General features: G+C 43.9%; 1 protein-coding gene and 1 long non-coding RNA gene across 3 annotated transcripts in view; both read right to left on the bottom strand.

Annotated features, from left to right (window-relative positions):
- The window catches only part of SLC35F2 (solute carrier family 35 member F2), a 48,156-nt gene extending 28,833 nt beyond the window's left edge, over positions 1 to 19,323 (bottom strand). The window contains exons 1-2 of one of the 2 annotated variants that reach the window (XM_056561627.1): positions 19,211 to 19,323; positions 236 to 411 (exon numbers count right to left, since the gene is read on the bottom strand). In XM_056561627.1, coding sequence (XP_056417602.1) covers positions 236 to 411; positions 19,211 to 19,311 — 277 coding nt within the window. In that variant the 5' untranslated portion in view covers positions 19,312 to 19,323. Of the gene's footprint in view, positions 1 to 235; positions 412 to 7,181; positions 7,528 to 19,210 lie in introns of those variants that run through there. The other variant, XM_056561626.1, reaches the window with a different exon arrangement.
- Positions 19,324 to 21,124: 1,801 nt separating this feature from the next.
- Positions 21,125 to 22,580, bottom strand: LOC130357609 (uncharacterized). Its single transcript, XR_008889194.1, has 4 exons — positions 22,509 to 22,580; positions 22,044 to 22,112; positions 21,888 to 21,939; positions 21,125 to 21,277 (listed from the first exon to the last, which is right to left on the bottom strand). It is a non-coding gene; the product is annotated as an uncharacterized LOC130357609 (long non-coding RNA).
- Between the last annotated feature and the right edge of the window lie 3,382 nt (positions 22,581 to 25,962).

Genomic DNA, 25,962 nt, shown 5'->3' on the forward strand with positions numbered 1-25,962 from the left:
TAAAATGTGGTGGATTTCAGCTGAGGAAAACCCTACAGGTCAGAGCAGATGTAAAAAAAAGCAAAATGTAGGGAAAGTGGAAAATGTAGGGAAACCTTAGTAAATATCGTGGAAAATAAATTACAGGGAATTAAAACCCACAAAGAAACCTACACAACACTCTTAGTAAATCAGGACCATAATGTTCCCTTAAAATAAAATCATAAAGCATGCAGATGATAGACAACTGACGTACCTGATCTGAAGGCCAACCACACCGTGTAGACCAGAAATAACAGGCAGTAATTGATGAAGCTCTGTAGCATCGGAGTGTCCACCTTATACTCCTCTGCCAGGTACTGACTGGTCACCGCGGTCCCACATATAAACAGAGACAGCATCTGACCTAGGACCACCGTCTTCAAGACATACCTGAGAACGAGAAGATAAGAAATTGGCCATCACAAGGAATGTAGAGATGCAAAATACGGTTACGGTCATTCCTACAAAACTCATGCAATTTTTTTTTTTTTTTTTTAAATAGCACCTTCAATAAATAAAATTGAAAAAATAAATAATTAAATAAAAATTATAAATGGAAATCAAGCCTCCAACTTTTCACAGTGTACAGCGGCGGCGCCAAATAGCCGATCAAATATTGATGGCCTGTCCTGAGGAGAGAATTTTCTTTCTGTCTGACCACAGTGCTCTCTGCTGACACCTCTGTCCATTTTAGGAACTGTCCAGAGCAGGATAGGTTTCCTATGGGGATTTGCTCCTACTTTGGACAGTTCCTAAAATGGACAGAGGTGTCAGCAGAGAGAACTGTGGTCAGACAAAAAGGAAATTCTAAAAGAAAACAACTATCTGTGGATCATAACAGCAGCTGATAAGTACTGGAAGGATTAAGATTTTTTAATAGAAGAAATGTACAAATCTGTTTAACTTTCTGGCACCAGTTTATCACTAGTTTATTTAACCCCTTCCCGCTATAGGACGTATGCATACGTCCCAGCATCCGACACATTAGCGCATTTGGACGTATGCATACGTCCTAGCGATGTCTGGCACTGCCGCGGGCAGCGCAGGAGGCTGGATCGCACAGGCTGTAGTGTGTGCAGCTCATCAGGTCATACTGTGCTGCAGTACAAATGTATTGCTGTATATTATAACCTGTAAAAAGTGTAAAAAATAAAAAAGCTCTTCAATAAAAGTATGAAGTGTAAAAAAATAAATAAAAAAATGCCCCTTTCCCAATAAAAGCCCTGTATTATCACCAAAAGAGATCAAAAACACAAATCATATACATAATAGGTATTGCCACGTCCGTAATGACGTGTACTATAAAACTATAATGTAAATTATCCCAAACGGTGAACGCCGTAAAAAAAAAAACATTAAAAAAAAAACCAAAATTTGCCAATTTTGGTACAAATAGCGGAATAAAAAAGATCAAAAGGTAGCACGTAGCACAAAAATGATACCAATAAAAAGTACAGCTCATCCCGCAAAAAATAAAAAAGTTACGGCTGTTGGAAAATGAATGGAAGAAAAAGAATTTTGCTCAGAAAAGGAAAAACATAGAAAGCTATATAAAATGGGTATCGCCATAATCGTACTGACCCACGGAATAAATATAACATCACTTTTACCGCACAGTGTACACCATAAAATTTTTTTTCCAGTTTTTCACAATATTTTGACGTTTTTCACAAAAAATGCTGCATGTATCAACAAAAATGCACCACTTATATAAAGTACAATATGTTACGAAAAAACTATCTCAGAATCGCTCTGCTCAGAAAAAGCGTTCTAAAGTTATTACCATTTAAAGAGATACATGTTAGAATAAAAATGTAAAAAAGCCTGGTCATTGAGGTCAAAAATGCGTCCGTCCTTAAGGGGTTAAAGAAAAAAATCTTTTCCAGTGGAGTACCCCTTTAAAGTGGTACTCCGGTGGAATTTTTTTTTTCACAAATCCACTGGTTCCAGAAATTTAAACAGATTTATAAATTCCTTCTATATAAAAAAATATAAAAATCTTAATCCTTCCAGTACTTATCAGCTGCTGTATGCTCCAGAGGAAGTTGTGTAGTACTTTCCAGTAGGGATCGACCGATTATCGGTATGGCCGATAATCACGATTTTGGGCATTATCGGTATCGGCAATTACCTTGCCGATAATGCCCCGCACCGCCCCCACCGCACCGCGATTGCCCCCCCCGACCCGCCGCACCGCGACCGCCCCCCCCGACCTGCCGCACCGCGTCGCACCCCCCACCGCCCCGGCCCCATTGCCTCCCCCATCCCCGGTTTTATAATTACCTGTTCCCGGAGCCCACGCTACTTCTTGCTCCTGCTGCGTCCTGCGTTACGCTGTGCGCAATGACGAGTGATGTGAGCGAAGTGACGTCACCGTCGGTGCGCACAGTGACAGTTCAGGAGGACGCCACCGGAGCCAGATGTGGAGTGGACCCCGGGAACAGGTAATTATAAAACCGGGGATGGGGGAGGCAATGGGGCCAGTGCGGTGGCGGTGATAGGGGGCGGTGGCGGTGATAGGACCCCCGGACAGGCAGGGAGAGAGAAGCGGGTGGCGGCGGCGATCTATGGCCCTGCAAAAGCCACTGCAGTGCATTGATTTAAAGCGCTCGCTTTAAATCAATGATCTGCAGCGGTGTCGCGGGGGGACAAATAGCCGATAACTTATACTGGAATATCGGTATAAGTTATCGGCTATCGGCCCTAACCTCCACAGATTATCGGTATGGGCCCTAAAAAAACGGTATCGGTCGATCCCTACTTTCCAGTCTGACCACAGTGCTCTCTGCTGACACCTCAGGACCTGTCTGGAACAGGAGAGGTTTGCTATGGGGATTTTCTCCTACTCTGGACAGTTCCTGACATGGACAGAGGTGTCAGCAGAGAGCACTGTGGTTAGACTGAAAAGAACTACACAACTTTCTGTGGAGCATACAGCAGCTGATAAGTACTGTAAGGATTAAGATTATTTTAATAAAAATAATTTACAAATCTGTTAAACTTTCTGGCACCAGTTTATTTAAAAAAAAAAAAATAATGTTTTCCATTGGAGTACCCTTTTAAGACCCTGGGTGGAATTGAATGTAGATTTTGGGATGGATTCCACACTGTAAGGCCAGTTACAAACAGCCAAACATGTGCAGAATGTCCGCCTGGACTGTCCGGGAATGCTGGGAGATGTAGTTTTACAACAGCTGAAGGCACACTGGTTGGGAAACCCTGACCTCGGTTGAGACTAGAATATTACAATATATAGCACAGTATTATTATTCAGTACACATACGGTTGAATCCACCCATAAACTACTATATATATATATATATATATATATAGAAACTATATAAAGTAACTAGGTTTGTTTTGGCAGCCTGCCAAATGGGAAAAAAAGAACAACAACCTGAACTTCAGAGGTGAGGGAAGTCACTGCAGCGCAGGATATACAAAATACAATACAACGCTGCGGGACGTAGCAAAAAAGGCAATAAAAGGCACATCCTTTGTCACAGCAAACAGGAAAGAAGAAAAAAAAATCTGAATTGTTCTCTGTTATATTGGACTGGGGCTTCAAGGTAAAGTTAGTATTTGGAAAAAACCCTTATATCCAGGTTTTAGGGACTTTTGCATAGTTGCTTGGTACTCTCTTTAAGGGGTATTCTCATTATCAAAAGTTATCCTCCTCATAGGATAAATTAGTATTTCCTGACCAATGTGCCTCCAGCTGTTGCAAAACTACAACTCCCATGATGCCCGGACAGCCTTTGGCTGTCCGGGCATCCTGGGAGTTGTAGTTTCCCAACAGCTGGAGGCACATTGGTTGGGATAAACTCGCCGTTGTTTAGCCCTTTGATGTGAAGCTGAGTTTATATTTTTGTAGTTTTACCTCCTTTCAATTTGGGGCACAGGGTTCCATTGCAAAAGATCCTTGTTTACCACATGTAACCCTCATATCTGACACTACCCCTATGCACTCTTTGCATCAATAATCCCTGGGATCAGCACTCTGGGAACACTTTTTAAACCAGAAATGATCAGATTACTACAAGGTTTAGTAAGTCAAAGTCAAAAAAAATAAATAAAATAATTTATATATATATATATATATATATATATATATATATATATATATAAAAAATTGTATTATATATAGCTATCTATATGATATATAATATATATTAGGGGTTTGAATTGGCAAGAATCTGGCGATACCATATGTATCCCGATACACATGACGATACAATATATCCCGATTCTGTCTCAAAGACGATATATTGTGATTTTTCGCATGAGGCTGTAGGAGGGCTAACTTTTATATTATAACCATAATGTGTTTTTTGTATCGGTACCATTTTGGTATTGATCTGACTTTTTAATCTCTTAACTTTTTTTCTGGGATATAATAAAAATATGAATTCAGTTTTTTTTTTTTTTGTTTTTTTTTACATTTACATCATTTATCATACAGGATACATAATGTTATATTTTAATAGGTTGTACAATTACGCACGAAGCGATACCAAATATGTTTAGTTTTATTATGTTTACATGTTTTTATATAGGAATAGGGGGCGATTTGAACTTGTGAAAGGAGTTAATATGTGTCTTTTAAACTTTTATTAGAATAAATTTATATTTTTTTAACACTTTATTAGTCCCTTAGGGGACTTTTAGGAGGAATCATTAGATTCCTCATACAGGTCAATAGAGTTCTATTGAAATCTATTGATCTGGGTGCTCTGCGATCCATTGATAGAGCCTAGTCCAGCCAGGATCCACCCGACTAGCCCAACAGGGAGCATTCACAGGTCCCTTTAGACGCTGCTGTCAGCTTGGACAGCGGCGATGTAAAGCGTTAATAGCCAGCCGCGGCGTTCGCCGCATGCAGGCTATTAGCGGCGGCCCCTGGCTACAGAGAACAGCCGGGGGCTGCAGAGTACAGAGCGGGTAGAGTCCGTAGCCCGCTCCATACAGACTGCTGAGCGCCGCCACGCTTGTCAGGTCCGGCCCTGCTTGCCCGAAGTCGGGCTAAGGGCCAGAGAAATTCACCTGCCCGGCCCCCAGAACTGCATGTCCCGGGCGTCGGGCGATAGGATTTCCACATCCCTAAAAAGATCGATTTGAAAATATTTTGAATCAATAAAGTATCGTCAAATGAAATATCGCGATACTTGACTGAATCGATTTTTTCTAACACCCCTAATATTACACACATTTTCTTATTTTGTTTTTCCTGTTGTCACAGACCTATATTCCTATTGTGTCCCTACTGTGTTGATTCAGAAGAAGACATATGATGATGCGGATGCCAACTGCCCCATACCAGGGGGGAAAAATTCAGAATAAATCCCTGGATCAATGTTCTGTCCCTATAAATCTAGTATAAATAACCTGTAATGTTATGACTCTCCAGAAATGTGTCCAGTGTACCTGTCATCTAAAAGACGTTAGCACCAGTCTTGGCAGCCGGCTTGGGGCATGGGCGGAGCTTACTGACATCACTGCTGCTGCGAGAACATGCAGAGGGCACCAGCGGCTTGGGGTGTGGGCGGAGCTTACTGACATCACTGCTGCTGCGAGAACATGCAGAGGGCACCAGCGGCTTGGGCGGAGCTTACTGACATCACCGCTGCTGCGAGACCCTGCAGAGGGCACCAGCGGCTTGGGGCATGGGCGGAGCTTACTGACATGACAGCTGCTGCGAGACCCTGCAGAGGGCACCAGCGGCTTGGGGCATGGGCGGAGCTTACTGACATCACAGCTGCTGCGAGACCCTGCAGAGGGCACCAGCGGCTTGGGGCATGGGCGGAGCTTACTGACATCACAGCTGCTGCGAGACCCTGCAGAGGGCACCAGCGGCTTGGAGCATGGGCGGAGCTTACTGACGTCACCGCTGCTGCGAGACCCTGCAGAGGGCACCAGCGGCTTGGGCGGAGCTTACTGACGTCACCGCTGCTGAGAGACCTTGCAGAGGGCACCAGCGGCTTGGGGCATGGGCGGAGCTTACTGACGTCACCGCTGCTGAGAGACCCTGCAGAGAGCACCAGCGGCTTGGTGCGTGGGCGGAGTTTAGTGATTTCACTAAGCTCCGCCCGTGCCCCAAGCTGGGTGTCCCGATCGGAGTTAATGGAGGAAATTTCCGAAGATCCCTGCCTGCCACGGACCGCGACAAGGTGAGTACCGTTGTCATCAGTGTCACCTGCACCGGTACTGACAGGTTAGTGCAGGTGACACTGGTGACAGACAAGATTACCGTAGCATGCTTCACTCCCCAGCTTTTCATTTATGTAGGTTTTATTATATATATATAAATATATGATCAGATTTATTAGATCTATACAAGGGCTTCCCAACCATGGTGACTTCAGCTGTTGCAAAACTACAACTTCCAGCATTAAAACTAGGGTGCCTCCAGCTGTTGCAAAACTACAACTTCCCATTAAGTGTGCCTCCAGATGTTGCAAAACTACAATTCACAGCATGCCCGGAATTGTAGTTTTGCAACAGCTGGAGGCACACTTAATGGGCAACACTGATCTATAGTATAGGTAAGAACAGTGGAACTGAAGAAAGTAAAGTGTCCAGCGCAAATGGATGTCACGGAGCAGTTTATTAAAATAAAACCTTATGACTAAGGCCCGTTAGGTGGGCCGGAACGCGTCACCTATTCTGTGCTGTCCACGTACTGAGGTTTTATTTTAAATAAACTGCTCCGTGACATCCATTTGCGCTGGACACTTTACTTTCTTCAGTTCCATATTCCTGGTTCAGCCCAAGCCTGTGCAGAGGGGGCGCATTGGACTTTTGAGGGAAGAGAGCTGGGATTTAATTCATTTAACAGGGGTCTCTAAACTGTGGCCCTCCAGCTGTTGCAAAACAACTCCCTGCATGCCCAGACAGCCATGCTGGGAGTTGTAGTTTGAAACGACCGGAGGATCACCGTTTAAAGACCCAAAAGAGTGAGAAGAATAAAATCTAAGACATAGCAATGAATGATTCAACACCTCAGCCTGACTGCCAGGAAAGTGCTCCCCAGTACACGCTGGGAGTTGTAGTACCTGGATAGAGAATTACAGTATAGACATATGGTAACATATATAATGATACAGGTGAGCCATGTATATAGTAGGTGACACCTGCACCATCCTGTACACATCATCACTTACCAGGTGAAGATCTTCTTGGGGAGCTGGGACAGGAGGAGGCACAGGCGGGCGCCGGGTGCAGCAGGTGGATGGCCCAGGGATGGCTTACAGGCTTCTCCATCATCCATCCTCGGGGGCAGCAGAGGAGCTGTAGTGCTGGAGCCGCACAGCCGGACAATGTGAGTGTGCGGCGGGACAGACAGCCCACTCCTCTCCGCGCACCATGTGGATCGGGTTTCACAGCTCCATCAGAAGGGGCAGTGCTGGACAGACATCAGCAGGCGAGTGCGGAGTTACGCTACACATGGCCAGGAGGCTTTACCGCACGTCGAATCATCGCTGTCTCGGCGGCTCCTACTGAGCATGCGCAGGGTTCACAGGCTCCTACTGAGCATGCGCAGGGTTCACAGGCTCCTACTGAGCATGCGCAGTAGAAAGCGCGCTCTGCGTTCAGTGCGGATGTGCTGCTGTGCTGTGTGTAGCATACAGGAGAATAGAGCAGGGTAGTGTGTCTCTACCAGGGTGCCTCCAGCTATTGCAAAACTACAACTGCCAGCATGCCAGGACAGCCTTTGGCTATACTCTGTGCCTATACCAATGATTCTAAACCAGGGTGCCTCCAGCTGTTTTAACACTACAACTGCCAGCATGCCAGGACAGCCTTTGGCTATACTCTGTTCCTATACCAATGTTTCTAAACCGGGGTGCCCCCAGCTGTTGCAAAACTACATCTGCCAGCATGCCCGGACACCCTTTGGCTATACTCTATACCTGTAGCAGTGTTTCCCAACCAGGATGCCTCCAGCTGTTGCAAAACTACAACTCCCAACATGCCTGGACAGCCATCATCTATACACTGTGACTATAGCAGTGTTTTCCAACCAGGGTACCTCCAGCTGTTGCAAAACTACAACTCTCAGCATGTCTGGACAGCCATTGGCTATACTTTGTGCCAATAGTAGTGTTTCCTAACCAAGGTACCTCCAGCTGTTGCAAAACCACAATTTCTAGCATGCCCGTACAGCCTTCAGCTATATGATAGGGGTGTTTGATAATGGGGGTACGACTGCTGGGTCCCTCTGCGATCTCCTGCCTGGTGCCCGTTCTCCTTGTGCATGGAGTGATCTCTGCTCCATACAAGGCTGGGGTGCAGTGCAGGAGATTGCAGGGGTCCCAGCCGTCAGACCCCCCCCCCCCCCATACACTGCACATCTGTACATACAAACATTGTTTGATGATGGCTGGCTCATGCACTTTTATGTGCAATACCTTTTTAATTATTTGTAAAAAGAATGCTGTACCATTATACATAGCAAGCATCTTAGGGTGTAAGCTCTTGAGAGCAGGGCCCTCACTATCATTGCTCAAATTATTACATAATAAGACTTATTTTTCCAGCCTATCCCACAGATGCTTGATAAGATTGTGATATGTGGATTTTGTAGGCCTTTAATTGGTTGTCAAACCAATTCTGAACAATTTTTTAAGCATGGCAGGGTATATTATCTTGAAAGCATGGGCACCCTTCAACCTACCGGCTTCCAAAAATTATGCTGTGGTGGACTCCAGACAAGGGGACTTCTCTCCAATATCTATTCCCTTCCGCTGGGAGGCTGTTTTAAACAACGCTATTACTCTACCTCAGTGGCGTGTCATTTGGGAGCGGGCGTCCAAGGCCTCTATTTGCACTGCTTATAAGGAAACCCAGTATAAATGATTATGGAGTGGTATCATACTCAGGAATTGCTGAATAGACTGGATCCTGCTATTCCCCCCCCCCCCCCCCCCCCCCCCAGTGCTGGCTCTGTGGGGTTGGACTGGGATTGGTGTTCAATATTTTCTGGTCTTGTCCACTCATAGTGGACTACTGGGAAATGGTAAATTTGCTATCTATCTCTTGGGTATCTCTGTCCCCCTGGACACCCTTATCTATCATTTGCACTTATCCCATCGAGCTTTGTCTAAGAAGCCCTTTAAGCTTTTTATGCATATTGCTCTGGCCGCTAAGACCCTTATTGCTAAGTGCTGGAAGAGGTCTCTCCCTCCCTCTGAGACTTGATTTATTAGCTCGTATACATGAGATCCGTTCTTTGGAATCTCGCTCGGCCACTTCAAACAACTCTATTCCTTTGTTCCTCTCTATCTGGGAACCATGGGATCGCTTTTCTGACAGCCTCCTTGATCTCCTCTGCTTCTCCTTCCTTTCTCCCTCCTTTCTTTCTTTTTTCTCTTTCTCCTTTTCCTTACCAGTTTTGTGGTTGTCTTTTGTGTTGGTCTTCGTGGTCCCTTTTTTGTCCCCCCCCCCCCCCCCCCCCTATTTGTAGCCCTCTGGGCCGGAATCATGGCTGAAATTTTAGCCTTTATGTGCTCATACCCCAGTAGAGGGCTTTGCCTTGTTTCAGTTACCTTTGCAGCCCTTCTATGGCTTTCTTTGTGTTCTCTCATATTATTATGCCTGATATGCCTGGATCTCCGACCCCCTATGATGTTATTTTCATGTCCTTATTTCCTTGTTGGATTTGTAAACATAAAAATTCTTTAATAAAAATTAACAGTTAAGAAAAAAAAAAAAATAAGCATTCTGTGGCTAAATTGCCCCTCACAAATCAAGCATGATTTTGTGTCAATTTAGCTCTTCTGTGACATTAGACCACTCATGTCTAGGTGCATCAATGAGCCTAGGGCGCTCATGACCATGTCACTGGATCACCAGCTGTTCTTCCTTGTACCACTTTTGGTAGGTGATACTAGGAACATCCCACAAGACCTACCATTTTGAAGATGCTCTGACCCAGTAGTCTAGCCATCACTACATGGCCCTAGTCCCAGTCACTTGCCCATTTTTCCTGCTTCCAACACATGAACTTCCAGAACTGACTGTTTACTTAATGGTTTATATACACTACTCAAAAAAATAAAGGGAACACTAAGATAACACATCCTAGATCTGAATGAATGAACTAATCGTATGAAATACTTTCGTCTTTACATAGTTGAATGTGCTGACAACAAAACCACACAACAATTATCAATGGAAATTAAATTTATCAACCCATGGAGGTCTGGATATGGAGTCACACTCAAAATCAAAGTGGAAAACCTCACTACAGGCTGATCCAACTTTATGTAATGTCCTTAAAACAAGTCACAATGAGGCTCAGTAGTGTGTGTGGCTTCCACGTGCCCGTATGACCTCCCTACAACGCCTTGGCATGCACCTGATGAGGTGGCGGATGGTCTCCTGAGGGATGTCGTCCCAGACCTGGACTAAAGCATCCGCCAACTCCTGGACAGTCTGTGGTACAACTGGCATTGGTGGATGGAGCAAGACATGATGTCCCAGATGTGCTCAATCAGATTCAGGTCTGGGGAACGGGCGGGCCAGTCCATAGCATCAATGCCTTCCTCTTGCAGGAACTGCTGACACACTCCAGCCACATGAGGTCTACCATTGTCTTGCATTAGGAGAAACCCAGGGCCAACCGCACCAGCATATGGTCTCACAGGGGGTCTGAGGATCTCATCTCGGTACATAATGGCAGTCAAGCTACCTCTGGCAAGCACATGGAGGGTTGTGTGGCTCCTCAAAGAAATGCCACCCCACACCATTACTGACCCACCATTAAACGGGTCATGTTGGAGGATGTTGTAGGCAGCAGAATGTTCTCCACGGCGTCTCCAGACTCTGTCACTTCTGTCACGTGCTCAGTGTGAACCTGATTTCATCTGTGAAGAGCACAGGATGCCAGAGGCGAATTTGCCAATCTTGATGTTCTCTGGCAAATGCCAAACGTCCTGCACGGTGTTGGGCTGTAAGCAACTCCACCTGTGGACGTTGGGCCCTCATGCCACCCTCATGGAGTCTGTTTCTGACCGTTTGAATGGACACATGCACATTTGTGGCCTGCTGGAGGTCATTTTGCAGGGCTCTGGCAGTGCTCCTTCTGCTCCCCTTGCACAAAGGCAGAGTTAGCGCTCCTGCTGCTGGGTTGTTGCCCTCCTATGGCCTTCTCTATGTCTCCTGATGTACTGGCCTGTCTCCTGGTAGCGCCTCCATGCTCTGGACACTACGCTGACAGACACAGTCCGCATTGATGTGCTATCCTGGATGAGCTGCACTACCTGAGACACTTGTGTGGGTTGTAGACTCCGTCTCATGTTACCACTAGAGTGAAAACACTGCCAGCATTCAAAAGTGACCAAAACATCAGCCAGGAAGCATAGGAACTGAGAAGTGGTCTGTGGTCACCACCTGCAGAACCACTCCTTTATTGGGGGTGTCTTGCTGATTGCCTATAATTTCCACCTGTTGTCTGTACCATTTGCATAACATCATGTGAAATTGATTGTCAATCAGTGTTGCTTCCTGAGTGGACAGTGTGATTTCACAGAAGTGTCATTGACTTGGAGTTACATTGTGTTGTTTAAGTGTTCCCTTTTTTTCCCTTTATTTTTTTGAGCAGTGTATTTGTATATTTCACAACTGCCATTGTAACAACATAGAGAATTTTACATAGAGGTTTTAGAAAAAGGTCTGGACATTGATAACTTCCACTGTGGATTTAATTTATGGCATAAGCAGTGAAATCAGTAGCTGTTGGATAAGTTCTCACGCTAAAAATTAGTTCAGCAAAGCTTGCTGAATGGAATTGCGTTCTCAGGACACAGAATTCTGCCAAAATTCAAGCCCCATATATTTCAATGGCATTCTGCAAAATATTAGACTGGTCTTACATTGTTGCAGAATGCGGAATGCAGAATTTCTGCTGTCTAAATAGGACTGTGGAAAACAATTTATCTACAGTACAGTAAGCTGAATTTCCGGCAGAATTTTTCTGCGGAATTTATCTATCTGAATATAACCTAATACGGCTTGTTATGTCCTGGCACAGGAAAGACTTAAAATGTGCAGATCAAGGCTGTATAGCACGAACAATCCAAAAGAGATGGTAAATCTTATGACTTTGGGTCAGCCTACATCCATCTTCTGGATCACTGGGCAGAAAATTCTAGAGCACTCAGGCTTTAATGTGCCCTCTTTCATCTGTTTCTCACATCCTGACTGTCTCGTTCCCTAATTCTCATTGTGAAGGTGCAGCCGCATGACTTTACATTGAACCATTGAGGAATCTGATCATGTAAAGCTTCGTCTGAAGTTGTGCATATAGTGAATTTTATTCCCAGAACAAAGAGACAGCAAATTTGATATACAGTAGTGGGGTTCACAGGTCAATGGACCATCAGTGATCAGCAATGAACACCATGGGGGAGATTTATCAAAACCAGTGTAGAGGAAGAGTGGTGCAGTTGCCCATAGAAACCAATCAGATTATATCTTTTCATTTAAAAAAGGCCTTTGAAAAATAAAAAAGCAATCTGGTTGCTATGGGCAACTGCAAAGTTGCAATAATGAAAGGGCTGCAGCACTTGAGCACTGTGGCTCCTACATTTTTTTTTTTACTGCAAAGCCTTTGTGCCATTAACCCATTGGCTACCCATGACATTTGTAATCTATCATGGTGCCGCTAAGGGTGTATGGAGAGAGCTCCTGACTCGAGCCCACTCCATACCCGGTGACCTTCAGCTTATTTAAGTAGCTGGGGGCCACCGCTAATATCCAATCACCACGGACATTAATTAACACCTAAAATGTTTTAAAGTTGACAGCAGCATTTAAATGCAAGTTAAAGGTATCAGTGATGCAGTGGGTCAGATCTCCTGTGGCGCTATTGCCTCCGTGGCTGCCAGTGTTCTCCTATTAATAGAGCCTGTCTGTCTGTGGCAGGCTCTACCAATAGAGAGCAGATTTCATGGATCAATGCAGTACATACTGTAGGTACTGCATTGATCTGTATAAGCCAAATAATGATGGCTGATAAATGGTGACTAATGAAGTGTAAAGAAAAAACAAACAATAGTGTTAACCCCTATATAAATTAACCCCTTCTAAAATAAAACTTCAAATCAGCCCCCCTTTCCTGTTTAACACTTTAATGACAATGGATGTAAATGTAGGTCTTGATGCCAAGGGGATGCCAGGGCTGGGCCCAGCCCTAAAGCTCCATCAACTTCATTGGGAGCTTCAATGGGCACTGTCAGATTCTAAGACTTTTTATATGTTGTTTATCGTGGCACAACATTAACTTTTCTAATAAACTTCATAAGACAATTTTATTTCCTTTTTAAAGAAACCATGACTTATATAAAACACCCTATACCATCCAGAAAATAATCCTGTCCGGCTGCAGCAGCATCTTTGTCCAAGCTGAAGCCCAGACATGGACAAAGTCCAGTAGGTAAGGCTGGGGCTAGCACTCCTCTGTGCTCACTCCTGTCTTATCAAACTGCAGCAGAGAGGAGGGGGTTACAGAGCAGCCTGCAGTGATTGGATGAAGAGACCAAGCACTCAGGGAGTAAGCTAATGCTGAGTGAGGACACGCCTCCTCCAAAGCAGAGGATCCAAAGCAACAGAAAGAAGGTATTTGTCAGACATATAGGTGCTAGACACAAACTATATGTACATGATTGGGATTAGGTACTGAGTAACATAACTTTCTTTTGTGGGATATGACAGGCACACTTTCAGCAATCACGTAAAAAAGAAGTGACAAGTTACGTCTTTTTCGTGTATTTCCCTGGATTTCATTTATGTCAATGGAAGTGGGGTTTTGGACAGTGCCACTGCGACCCCAGCCTAAAAATGACAATTAAGATGAAGACTTACTAATCTTTTGGAAGCTATATGTAGAAAATGTCCAAGTTTTTGTTAATTATTGCTATTGCAAGTATGAATAACCCTTAAGGCAACACCATTTCTCTTTAAGAGCAGCTCATGCAATTGCCAAAGTTAATATATAAACTTGTCAGTCTGCATAATAGGTGGAAATGAAAAGCAAATGATTGAGAAATGAATGGAGTTGAGATCCCAAAGAAATCCAAAAGTATTCCCTGAAATATAACATCGACCAAAACTCACTACAACACATAGGCCAGATTCACTCCTATGAATTGTATAGGCACTTGAATACTTATATTAATTTCTATATTATTACTGAAAGCTCAAAATCAGGGTTGATACTAGTAATGTCACCGTGCACAGCAATTCAGCAGTCCACAGAATTCCTCAAAATACAGTAGACATTTATGGTATATCTTCCACACTATATATCCTAGGTCTCTAAACTGTGGCTGTCCAGGCATGCTGGGAGTTGTACTTTTTTTTAACAGTTGGAGGTCCACTGCTACAATGAGGGTCCAAATTGAGCAGTTGCAGAGTTACTTGGGTACTGAAATGATTAAAGGGGTACTCCAGAGGAAAAAATAATGTTTCCAAATCAACGGGTGCCAGAAAGTTATACAGATTTGTAAATTACTTCTATATAAAAAATGTAATCCTTCCAAACTTTCTGGCACCAGTTGATCAGCAAACATTTTTTCCCTCCGGAGTACCCCTTTAACTGCACTGCATGGTGATAATGCTGGCCACACATGTCTTTACTTTATACCTCACTGTTTACACATTGGATAATATTCTGATATCTATTTCACCAGCAGAAATGTAACCATTTCAGTCACAGATTTCCTGCTAATGTACAGTTTCACCACCTTTGTTTAACAAAAGGATTAGTCCCATTGTTGGCTGATTGCTTTCTCTTACCTTGCTAAAATATCCTTGTTTTGTTAGCTGCACCTCTCCCCATGTAATAGGGTATGTAGGGCCAATGATTGACAGAATCAGGGGGCCACTTGTATGATCCAGCGACTGTCAGTACTGCCCTCCCTGCACGATGATTGAGCCTTGTAATAGTGATCTGTACTCAGAGACGGCTCCTCCATTACTCGAGTTAGGCTACCGCCTGAGGCCTCATGCCCGAAAGGGCCATGCGGCCGGGGATTATACTGGTCTGAGTACAGTGGATTCAGTATCATTCAGTACAGTGGATTCAGTACATTTATTCAGTATCAGTATGGTGGCATTTTCCAGTCATTATGTGGTAGTTTTATTATTTGGCCTATTTATAGTGGTGTTGTTGGTGATAATGGGTTTTAATCATAACAGTTTGATTACTCTTTAGTCACTGCAGTAGAAATGTCATCTTGGTGCAAAGTTATTATTTTATGTTTTTAAACCACTAACCCTTGAGAAAATCCTGCATGCACCCCTCATAAGCGGCAATACATACACTATACGCATAGCCACCCATAACATAGCCACAGACAGTGGAGGGAATTCGAGGACGAAGATCTCGCCAGATGATCTCGCCATACGGACTGGAATAGGCAGCGTGCGGAACAGAAACAGAAGTTTAGGTAAATCCACCATCTTAACAGAATGGAGGCAACCCAACCATGAAATGTGGGGTAGATTCCATCTGGCAAGATCATCTCGGATAGATTTAAAGAGAGGATGATAATTAAGCCTATATAGAGAAGAAATAGAGGTAGGAAATGAGATGCCTAGATAAGGAAAATGAAAAGAAGAGGACGGATAGAAAAGTTAAGGTGGACCAGGTTAGAGACAGAGGTAGGAGTGTTACAGAAAAGATTCCCCCGACTTGTTCCTATTGACTACCAGGCCCGAGACGGCAGAAAAACTGTCTAGGAGAGCAAACAGGTTAGGGAGAGAGACTATGGTTGGTTAGTGTAATAAAAGGTCATCGGCAAAAAGATTGACCTTATAGGTAAACCCAGCAACAGATACTCCCGAGACCTTCTGGGATGAGCGAAGGAGACTCACCAGTGGCTCCATAGTCAATGCAAATAAAGCCGGTGATGAGGGACACCCCTGGCGCGTCCCCCTCTCGATAGGAATTGGGGTAGAAGATGGGGAGGGAAGCTTAAGATATGCTAACGGGCAAGTGTATAAGGACTGTAAGGGCGTGAAAAGGACCAGAAAATCCCATCGCTCGCAGCACGCCAAACAAATGAAATTAAGTCAAAGGCCTTTTCTATATCGAGGCTTAACAGAGTCAGGGGGTGGATGTAACGGAAGCCCAGTTAATAATGTCTAAAACCTTCCGTAAAATGTTGGGGGCTTGGCGGCCGGGATAAACCCCACCTGGTCGTTATGGATGAGGTGTGAATGAGAGAGTTCAACCTGCTGGCCAAAATAGAAGTAAAAATCTTCATATCTAAATTCATGAGGGAGATCGAGCGGTAATTAGAAGGGAGGAGAGGATCTTTGGGCCATGCAGACCCAACCTGGATCAGCATCTGGAGTTTCATTAGCAATGAGAAAGGAAGAAAGTTCGGTGTCGATCTGGGATCACAAGTGGGGTCGACAGAGTAGCGACTCATTGAGGCGCAATTTAAAGGGGGTATTCCAGCGGACCCCAAAGACAAAATGAGCAAAAACCAGATCGTGATCGGACCACACACAGGGGATGTGACGGGCGTAGAGTAGGTGAGTAAGAAAGGAAGTATTGGTAAGTATCCAGTCAATTCTAGTGTAGAGTTTGTGGGAAGAATAAAAGGTGTTCCCTCCAAGTATATGCGAGGTCAGAATCTGAGAGAGTTCCCAGGAGAAGTCTCTGCTGAGCACCAGAGCGGCAGAAAGCCGTCATGTGGGATCGATCTAGAACACTATTCTTCACCATATTAAAGTCGCCTCCCCACACCAAGTGATCATAGGAGAGGGATTGCAATTTAGTGGCAACAGCAGCAAAATGGGTGAGAGGATCATCATTTGGGGTGTAGGTCTTTACAATGCACAGTCGAGACTCCTGATAGAGACCCTTCAAGATTAGATAGCAACCTTCCGGGTCAGATTGGGAATGAAGCTAAGTAAAAGGTCGGCGCCATCTTGGATCTCCCGCTTGATCTGAAAATGTCCGTCGAGGTGCCAGGACGGATCTCACCCTGCTTTGCCATCTGGGCGGGATTCCCCGCTTTGTAGCCAATCAATTGGCGCTATTTAAGGCTGAAGCCCGGCAGGAGGTGCGGAGCTCACAGGGAACACGTCCTCACCAGTGAGCCGCGCGCATGTGCACCAAAAACATTTTTTTTAAATCAACTGGTGCCAGAAAGTTAAACAGATTTGTAAATTACTCCTCTTAAAAAAAGATTTGTCCTTCCAGTACTTATTAGCAGCAGTATGCTACAGAGGAAATTTTTCTTTTTGAATTTCTTTTTTTGTCTTGTCCACAGTGCTCTCTGCTGACACCTGATGCCCGTATCAGGAACTGTCCAGAGCAGGAGAAAATCCCCATAGCAAACCTATGATGCTCTGGACAATTCCTGGCACGTACAAAGGTGTCAGCAGAGAGCACTGTGGACAAGACAAAAAAGAAATTCAAAAAGAAAAGAATTTCCTCTGTAGCATACAGCTGCTAATAAGTACTTGAAGGATTAAGATTTTTAAATAGAAGTAATTTACAAATCTGTTTAACTTTCTGGCACCAATTGATTAAAAAAAAAAGTTTTCCACTGGAGTACCCCTTTAAGTTCGATTTTTTTTTGCCTCAGGCCTCACTAACTCTAGAGCTGCCTTTCTCTGCACTCATTTACAACACATATCAGCCCTAGGGCCCCAAGTGACATATTTGCCACAAACTGAATTCCATGTGACACATTTTTGATAGTGGCAAAAACTCCATTCACTTGTACTGGAGGAGGATCATCATTAGGTTTGAGACAGATTAACATTGTCTTATTATATAATAATACTAACATGTAGTCAATTCTAACTTCTTCTGATAGCCCAGCTCTTGGTCTTCTACAATGGTTCTACTTTTTCCACCATTATTCAAACTATACATCCTAATGACTGCAGTGCAGTTCCGGATGAATTCTGCCAAAATTAACATGTCCAATTCCACTATGGAACTTCCGAAATTTGAACTGTGCAGTGGAATCACATTGACAACAATGGGAGGCTGCAGCAATTTCCGTAGAGTGAACATACACTAACTCTAATGTGCTTGCCCAGAGAAAGGCAAATAACAAACCCCTATGAGGCAGATGCCCATTGCCCCATACTAGGGGGAGAACTCATCCCCAACTCCATATAGCAGTCAGAGTAAATTCCCTGGATTAAAGTGCCCATAACTTGTAATATTATTTTTTTTAGAAAAACATCAAGGCCCCTCTTGTAACCTGACTATTAAAGAATACCTGTCGCCAAACTAAACTTTTAATATATTGTTCCTTTTGTAAATATAAGACACTTTGATCAACCTTTATATGTTTTTAATGTCATTGGAAAAAACGGCCACTAGGTGGCTCTGTTCTGTTCTCTGCGCAAGTCAAACAGTTAGTTTGGTCTCCTCCTGGCCTGGCAGGCGACCAAACTCAGGAAATGTGTGCGGGGTATGGCGAGGCACAGCTCTCACAGGCTTCAGTGATGTTGCTCCTGCTGGGGAATTCCCACTTTCTCCTGACGGGAGCTCACACAATGTGAGCAAGGATAAAGGTATGATACACAGCTTTTTAAAGCTCGGAAAAAAAATTGTGGGCAGGAGGGGTGTTAGCAGTGGTTAGGGAATATAATCTGAGTTAGTTTAGAAAATATGGTTTTATGACAGGTACTCTTTAAATTAGACATCACAACATTGGGGGAGATTTATCAAAACTTGTGCTTCGGAAAAGTTGTCCAGTTGCCCATAGCAACCAATCAGATCGCTTCTTTCATTTCTAATAAGGCCTCTGAAAAATAAAAGAAGCAACCTGATTGGTTGCTATGGGCAACTGGACAACTTTTCCTCAGCACAGGTTTTGATAAATCTCCCCCATTGTGTTTAGAGAGTTCCATAGTCTCACTGCTCTTACAGTAGAGAATCTCTGGCTGTGATGATGGTGAAATCTTCCTTCCTCTAGACGTAGAGGATGCCCCATTGTCATGTTACCGGCCTTGGTATAAAAATATCACTGGAAAGATCTCTGTACTGTCCTTTCATATATTTGTACATTGTGATCAGATCGCCCCTAAGACATCTTCTTTCCAAACTGAATAACCCCAAAGCTTGATAACCTGTCTTGGTTCTCTAATCTACCCATTCCATTACATATATAGTTTATACAATATCACTTGCCAATGAAAATATTCTACATACCAGTTAAAAACCCTCTCTTTAACCTTCAGAGCAGCATCCAAGCAGCAGTTTCTCCGAGGCTCAAGCTGTACAGAACTCTCGTGGGTGTTTATCATGTCCATATTGGTGTCAGGTCTTCTTTGTAGGTTCTCTCAGAAGTGACTGAGTGCACAGTAAGAAGTGTCAAAGGCTAAACGTGCTGAGACGCAATACTTTATAGAGAGCTGCTGAATCATTAACTGTCCTAACAAGGTTCACGCACATTCTGTAACTATTCCAAGATATGGCAATGGGATTAAGTACATTCACAAAGGTTTTATTTTTCTTAGAAATTAGCATATAATGTGATGGAATTATCTAAAGTGAAAACCACAACACAACAATAGCTTCACATGAGGATAGAACGTTTACTAAATAAAATAAGATCCACTCAATTACATAAGACGTCTGTATATAAAATCCTTTTCCTTACACAGTTAGTTTCCTATCTCACAGGTCAAAGCTTTAGTTTTTGCACCAATGTACAGTTGTTGGTTGAGTTAATTATTTGTAGAGTTCTATATTTATCTTATATCTTCATTACAGGTAATTATTAAATAGTACCTGTCACCAAATTAATATTTTAATAAATTGTTCCTTATGTAATTATAAGACACTTTGCTATTTATTTGCTGTTTAAATTCTCAACCATTCTCAACCTATATGTTTTTATTGTGATTGAAAAAACGGCCACCAGGTGGCTCTGTTCTATTCCCTGCAAAAGTCAAACAGTTAGTTTGGTCTCCTCTGACCTGGAAGGAGACCAAACTCAAGAAGTATGTGCGGGGCATGGCGAGGCACAGCTCTCGCAGGCTTTAGTGACATCACACACCCCTCTTCTCTCCTATTCCCGTCTCCATTGCGCAAAAGGATGCATTTGCATATTAGCGATGGGGGGCTCTATCTCACTAACAGGACCACCGACCGGGGTGAGCAAAACATTGTTTTACTCATGTTCACCGGCACTATAAGGCTATATTCACATGGCAAAATATCAGAAATTCTGCACAAATTCCGTAAACCAAAGCATGCTGAACGGAATGGCGGAATTACGTATTCTCAAAACTTAACATTCTGCTAAGAATTGACTTCAATGGGATTCCGCCGCGGAATGTGTGAACGGGACAGCGGAATTTCATTGAAGTCTATGGGCAGTAAATTTCAGCTTAAATTTCAGCAGAATACTTCTGCAGAATTTTGCATAGAAATTCCGCTGTGTGAACATAGTCTAACCCTGTGTATGAGGTTTAATGTGGGTGAACAAGCTGTGAGATTCCCTTTAATGTTTTTAAAGTTGATTGGTTTGGTTTTTGGATATATGCATTGCCTACTCATTCAATACAAGGTTACTGGGGGGGATTTATCAAAACCTGTGTAGGGGAAATGTGCAGTTGCCCATAGCAACCAATCAGATCGCTTCTATCATTTTTACAAAGGCCTCTGAAAACTAATTGAAGCGATCTGATTTTCCTCTGCACAGATTTTGATAAATCTCCCCTATTGAATTTATGTAAGATTTGGAGTCAGGAGGGAATTTTCTTTTCACTCAGATAAAATTGGAATATGGCTCATGGAGGTTTCCGCCTACTTATGGATTATCTGCAGAATAATGGGCTCAACTTGTGGGACTTGCATGTTGTTTTTCAGCCATACATGTGGCAGCACGTGCGTCTTTTAGGTAACCTTTCAACCCTTGTTTTTGGCCATTAAAGGAAATCTGTCAGCTGAATTTGCTTCTTCTTGCTAGGTTTCCACTTGGATTTATTTGTGCTTTTTTCTTTATCTGAAAACTGCCACTGAGCCCAAAAAGAGTGGGGAAAAAAAAAACACCAAGTAGGTTTGAAATTTCATAATTTTCTCTTGACATTCAACTAACATCTAGACAGAGCAATTTTACATCTTTTTTGTGTGGTAATTATCAGAATGTTTTTCATGGGTATTATCCCACAGGGCTGGCCAATCCTGTACTGAAAGGATTAATTCTTCAGTCGGGAAGTCAGGCACTATATCACACTCTTTTGCTATTCTTTTCTTTCATTTCTGGGATACCTAAATAAAAATAAAAATAAATTGGTCTATGGGTCTATAATTAAATACATTGACACAGTTGGAAAATGAAATGCAACCATAGCTAAATGCAAGACAGGAGGTGGTTTATCATGATGGAGGCAGTGAACTGGGACGATTATGAAATGTATCAAGATCATGATAGGTACTCTAACATCTAAACCCCTATCCACAGGATAGGGGATAAGTCTCTGATTGGGGTTAGTGGTGCCAACAACCAGGAGCCCACCACGATCTGCTGTGCGAAGTCCCCGGATCTCTTCTTGCATGGAGCGTTATTCGCGCTGTGATGATGTACCCCACACGCCCCCTCTATTCATGATTATGGGAGAGGCAGAGATGCCAGAACAATGCTCCATATCTCCCATAGACAGGAATGGAGGGTGCGTTTTGGCCACTGCTGTGGTCGACCTTCAGGCTGGAGTGAAAAACGCTCTAGGCATGAAGAGAGCAGTAGACTTAAGGCAGCAGATCGTGAGGGGCTCCCAGTGATTGGCACCACTACCCCCGTTGAAACGTGGATAGTGGTTTTTAGTTGTGGTAGAGTTCCCCCTGAAAGTCAAACTAGCCTTGAAAAGGTGAACATACTTACCCTAACTGTACTTTGACTGGATGATGGCTTTGACTTTGTTTTACTTTTCTGGCTTCTCAGAACAATAGAAAATGACAAAAAATATATAAAAACTGTAAATTAATGTTGCGATACTAAACTATGTAGAACTTTCCAAAAAAAGAAAATTGTACAAACCTGACTAGTGGTAGGCAGATGGGGAGATCGACATTGCTCCTCCGGCTCTGGGCTGAACCTTGCTCGAGTCTAAAATAAAATATAAAAGCATTGTTAGGGTACGTTCACACGAGCAGACCCACAGCATATTTTACGCTGCGGATCCGCTGCTGAAGAACTGCTGCTACGAGCAGACACACTGAAGCGAAGTGCGAGTCGCCGCGCATGCGCGGTGTACTTGCACTCATGGCAGCCGCTCTCCCTGCTCCATGAGCTAGGCTGAGAGCTCCCACCATGTGCGAGTATACTGCGCATGCGCGATGCGACTCGCACATTGCAGTGTGTCTGCTCGTAGCGGCATATTGCCGCTCCGAGCAGGCACATATAAAGCCACCTTGCAGCGGTCCTTCAGCGGCAGATCCGTAGCGTAAAATAAGCTGTGGGTCCGCTCGTGTGAATGTACCCTTAAGGTCAGCTGTGCTTTACCTATGAAAAGTTAAAGGCTTTGAAGAAAAGGGTACATACAGGGCTCTGGTCAGATGAACTTGGACTCGGCAAACAAAACATACAAAAAAGAGAAAAAATATTAATAAAAAAAAAAATATATATATATATATATATATATATGTATATACACATACACACACATTTTAGGTCAACATAAAAAATGTACTTTTACCTAAAAAGAAAAATATTACCCCAGTTATCAAGGATTCCTGGGTATATCCTGGTCCTTAATCTTCAGTAAACATCTGTAATCCAAAATAAAGAAAATCACAAGCTGCAAAAAGGAAAATAATTGAACTCGTTGGAAGATACATCCTAAATATGAGGCAGACAATGTAAAAACGAACAGCAGCTGACCTAGTAACCCACCCAAATCACCACACAATTTGTAACTGCAAAAGGAAGAAAAAAATGAAAGTGTGTATAGATACAAAACATGGAAATCATTGTTGTGCAAAAAATGCAATAAACCCAAGCAAACCACAATCCTCCAAAAGATAAATATATATTGATAACACAATAAATAAAGAGATATCTATTGCACAGAGATATCTGAGGAAACTTACTTTCTACAGGGTACCTCACTCCTTGGGTGTAGCAAGATGGCATCTAGGCTCCCCAGACTAGTTGTGTGTGTGTGGAAGGCTACTGTGACCCTTATATATAGAGCAGAGGCTTCTGGGAGGAAGATACTTAAAGTTTCTAGCATTTTCCAGCACATTCTGGAATATTCGGCGGCTACTGCGCATGTGTGAACAAATATTATGGGTGTGATTAATCTGAAATAGCAGTCACAGAATCAATTACCATTTACATTATTGGACTTCCTTATGTTGACACGATTTGAATCCAATTTTCATTCTGGGGGGAAAACCGTGGTCAAACACGATTTCCCACCCGAACATGATGCGGATCAAATCTGATGTATATGTTGGATCCGATTATTTTAATGGAGGTCAATGGATCTGACTTAGTTTACAATTTTAAGTTGACAAATCGTGTACTCAAGTCGAATGGAGAAATCATGAAGTGAACGCGGCCCTAAATGAACACCTTCAGCAATGTGAAAGATAACAAAAGGAATGTGCATAGTGCAGTGCTTTGTAACTAACCAGTCAAAGTGCATAACTAAAATAATAATCCCTTATGTTTCTGAGGGTGCCACGCTTTTGCTGCTGCTTAGGGTGTCAGGCAAAGGAGGTAATTGACTTTGCCTGCCAATCGCTGTTAGGAGGTCCACCCTTAACTGTTCCACTGACCGGAGGTGCTGTTGGCTGACCTGGGCCAACATGACTGCACAGAGATGCTGTACAACATACCCTTACAAAAAAAAATTCCATGAAATGATAAGAAGACCAAAAAGACAAAAACCATGTTCAATTTCTCATTGCTGGGTGAAAAGTCGGCCTCAGCGTTTATTATTCATAAAACCGTTGAGTAGATAAGCAATAAATAACATCAACAAATAAACTGTATACTCAAATATTTATATATGCCAGGTGGATCCTGCCAGCCACTGGCCATCCAGCGGGCAGCTCCTGCCATGCCTGCTCACTTCCTCACTCAAATTTTTGCACGCTGTGACTTCCTGAAAATAAAAACATCAGAATCAAGCCAAAAATTATAACACACTGGGAGGACCCGGAAACAGATCTGGAGCAGGAAAAAGTCGTACAAAACAGAAAACATATTGCATATCAGCAAAGGCACAATCCCACCAAGAACTCCTTACCAATATCCATGTCAGCTCACTTCCTCACTCAAATTTCCGTCATGGAGGGGCCCGTGTAGGCCTACATGGCACACCGACCCCACCCAGCAGAGAGAGAGCCTGTTCAATCCCGTCCTGGACACCCGACAAAAAAATGTGAAGACCGATGTCATTCAGGTGCACTCCATCAGGACGCATTGAACTGGAGTTGTCTCCTTCCACACCAGAACGTGACCTAAGGAAGCGGGAAATCCTTGCATTCACCGGACGGCCGCCGCATCCCGAGAGCCACGCCACACCATCCCAGGAACTATCTCGGACCAAATCACCACCAGCTGGGAGAAGAAACCAGGAAAATGCTCGAGATCGGAGAGCATAAGAATCAACAAATCGGACATTCCAGAATGACTGATGGCAATTACTTCCGGGAGGACTTGCGACCATTGGAGACCACAGATACCGCTCCAGGTGATGGGGAGGTCACAGAAACCCAGGTCACATCCTCTGGGGCGACAGGCAGTCCTCTGGGTGGGCCATAAAAAGAAAGTCGTCCAGGTAGTGAGTGACAGCCCGACAACCAGTCTCCCTACAGACTACCCATTCCAGAAACGAGCTGAACATTTCAAAAAATGGCAATAGATCAAGCAGTCCATGGGGAGACCGGTATCGTAGAAATAGGCTCCATCAAAAGAACAACCTGACAGATGGTAAGAAGTAGGATGATTGGGCAATAATCGAAAAGCGGATTCAATATCCAACTTCGTGATTAAGGCCAAAGGACCCACCTTCCCCACCAAAAACACAGCCCTGTCAAAAGATCCGTACAAAACGGACGCCTCTTCAACAGAGATGCCATCATTTACCGACAGACTCTTGGGATGAGAAAGATGGTAAATTAGGCAAAAGGACCCGGGTTCTTTTTCGCAACCACACCCAACAGTGAAACCCTCAGGTTATAAAATGGGGGTTCCAAAAAGGGGCCCTCGATTCTGCCCAGAGAAATTTATTTCAGGAGCTTCAAACAAAGCACTTCAGGGTTATCTCTAGGAGACTTTAAGTTAGGGGCAAAAGTACCCTCTCTGCGATTTTCGAAGGGAATAAAAAACCCACAGGTAAATTCCTCCATAAGGCAGGCCGCGCCTCCCTATTGGGGCACATGTAGAGCCAGGAGGACATCGCATCTATGTTCACTGGTGTCCTTCTCTTCACCTGTTCCCTGACCTTTTGAATTTTACTTAACCAACTGGGAGGTGCACCTAATGGCTGCGTGAGATCCTCTGCAACTGGAGCACTCATGCTTGTATTTGCAGAGGCGGAAGAACTTGCAATGCCCTTCGTTAAAAAGCCAACATGCCGGGGGGGCGTGGCCTGGCGCTGCAGGAGATGGTTGCACACTGAATTCTCTCCTGCTCCCTTAGCCTGTAAATTAGCTCAAATCTGCAGTGACCTGGCTTCTCTTCCATGGGGAGGACCTCCAGACGGCAGCTGAAACCTTTCCCTACCCACTGGTCAGCCCTGGACTTGTCTGCTCCTCCACGCTCTCCTCAGACGGCCTGCTGCCCCGGGTGCTTCCCGACTCCGCTCCTGCTCTTCCGGAAGCTGCTGCCCCCGCTGCCCTCTGCCTCCTGCTGCGAACACTCCGGAGCTCCCGACAGTGCCTGTCTCCTCAGTCCTGTTGTCTGCCGCTCCTCCGTACGCACAGCTGGAGACAGTGAGTGTACC

The sequence above is a fragment of the Hyla sarda genome, chromosome 2 (genome assembly GCF_029499605.1).
Source record: "Hyla sarda isolate aHylSar1 chromosome 2, aHylSar1.hap1, whole genome shotgun sequence".
Taxonomy (NCBI): Eukaryota; Metazoa; Chordata; class Amphibia; order Anura; family Hylidae; genus Hyla; species Hyla sarda.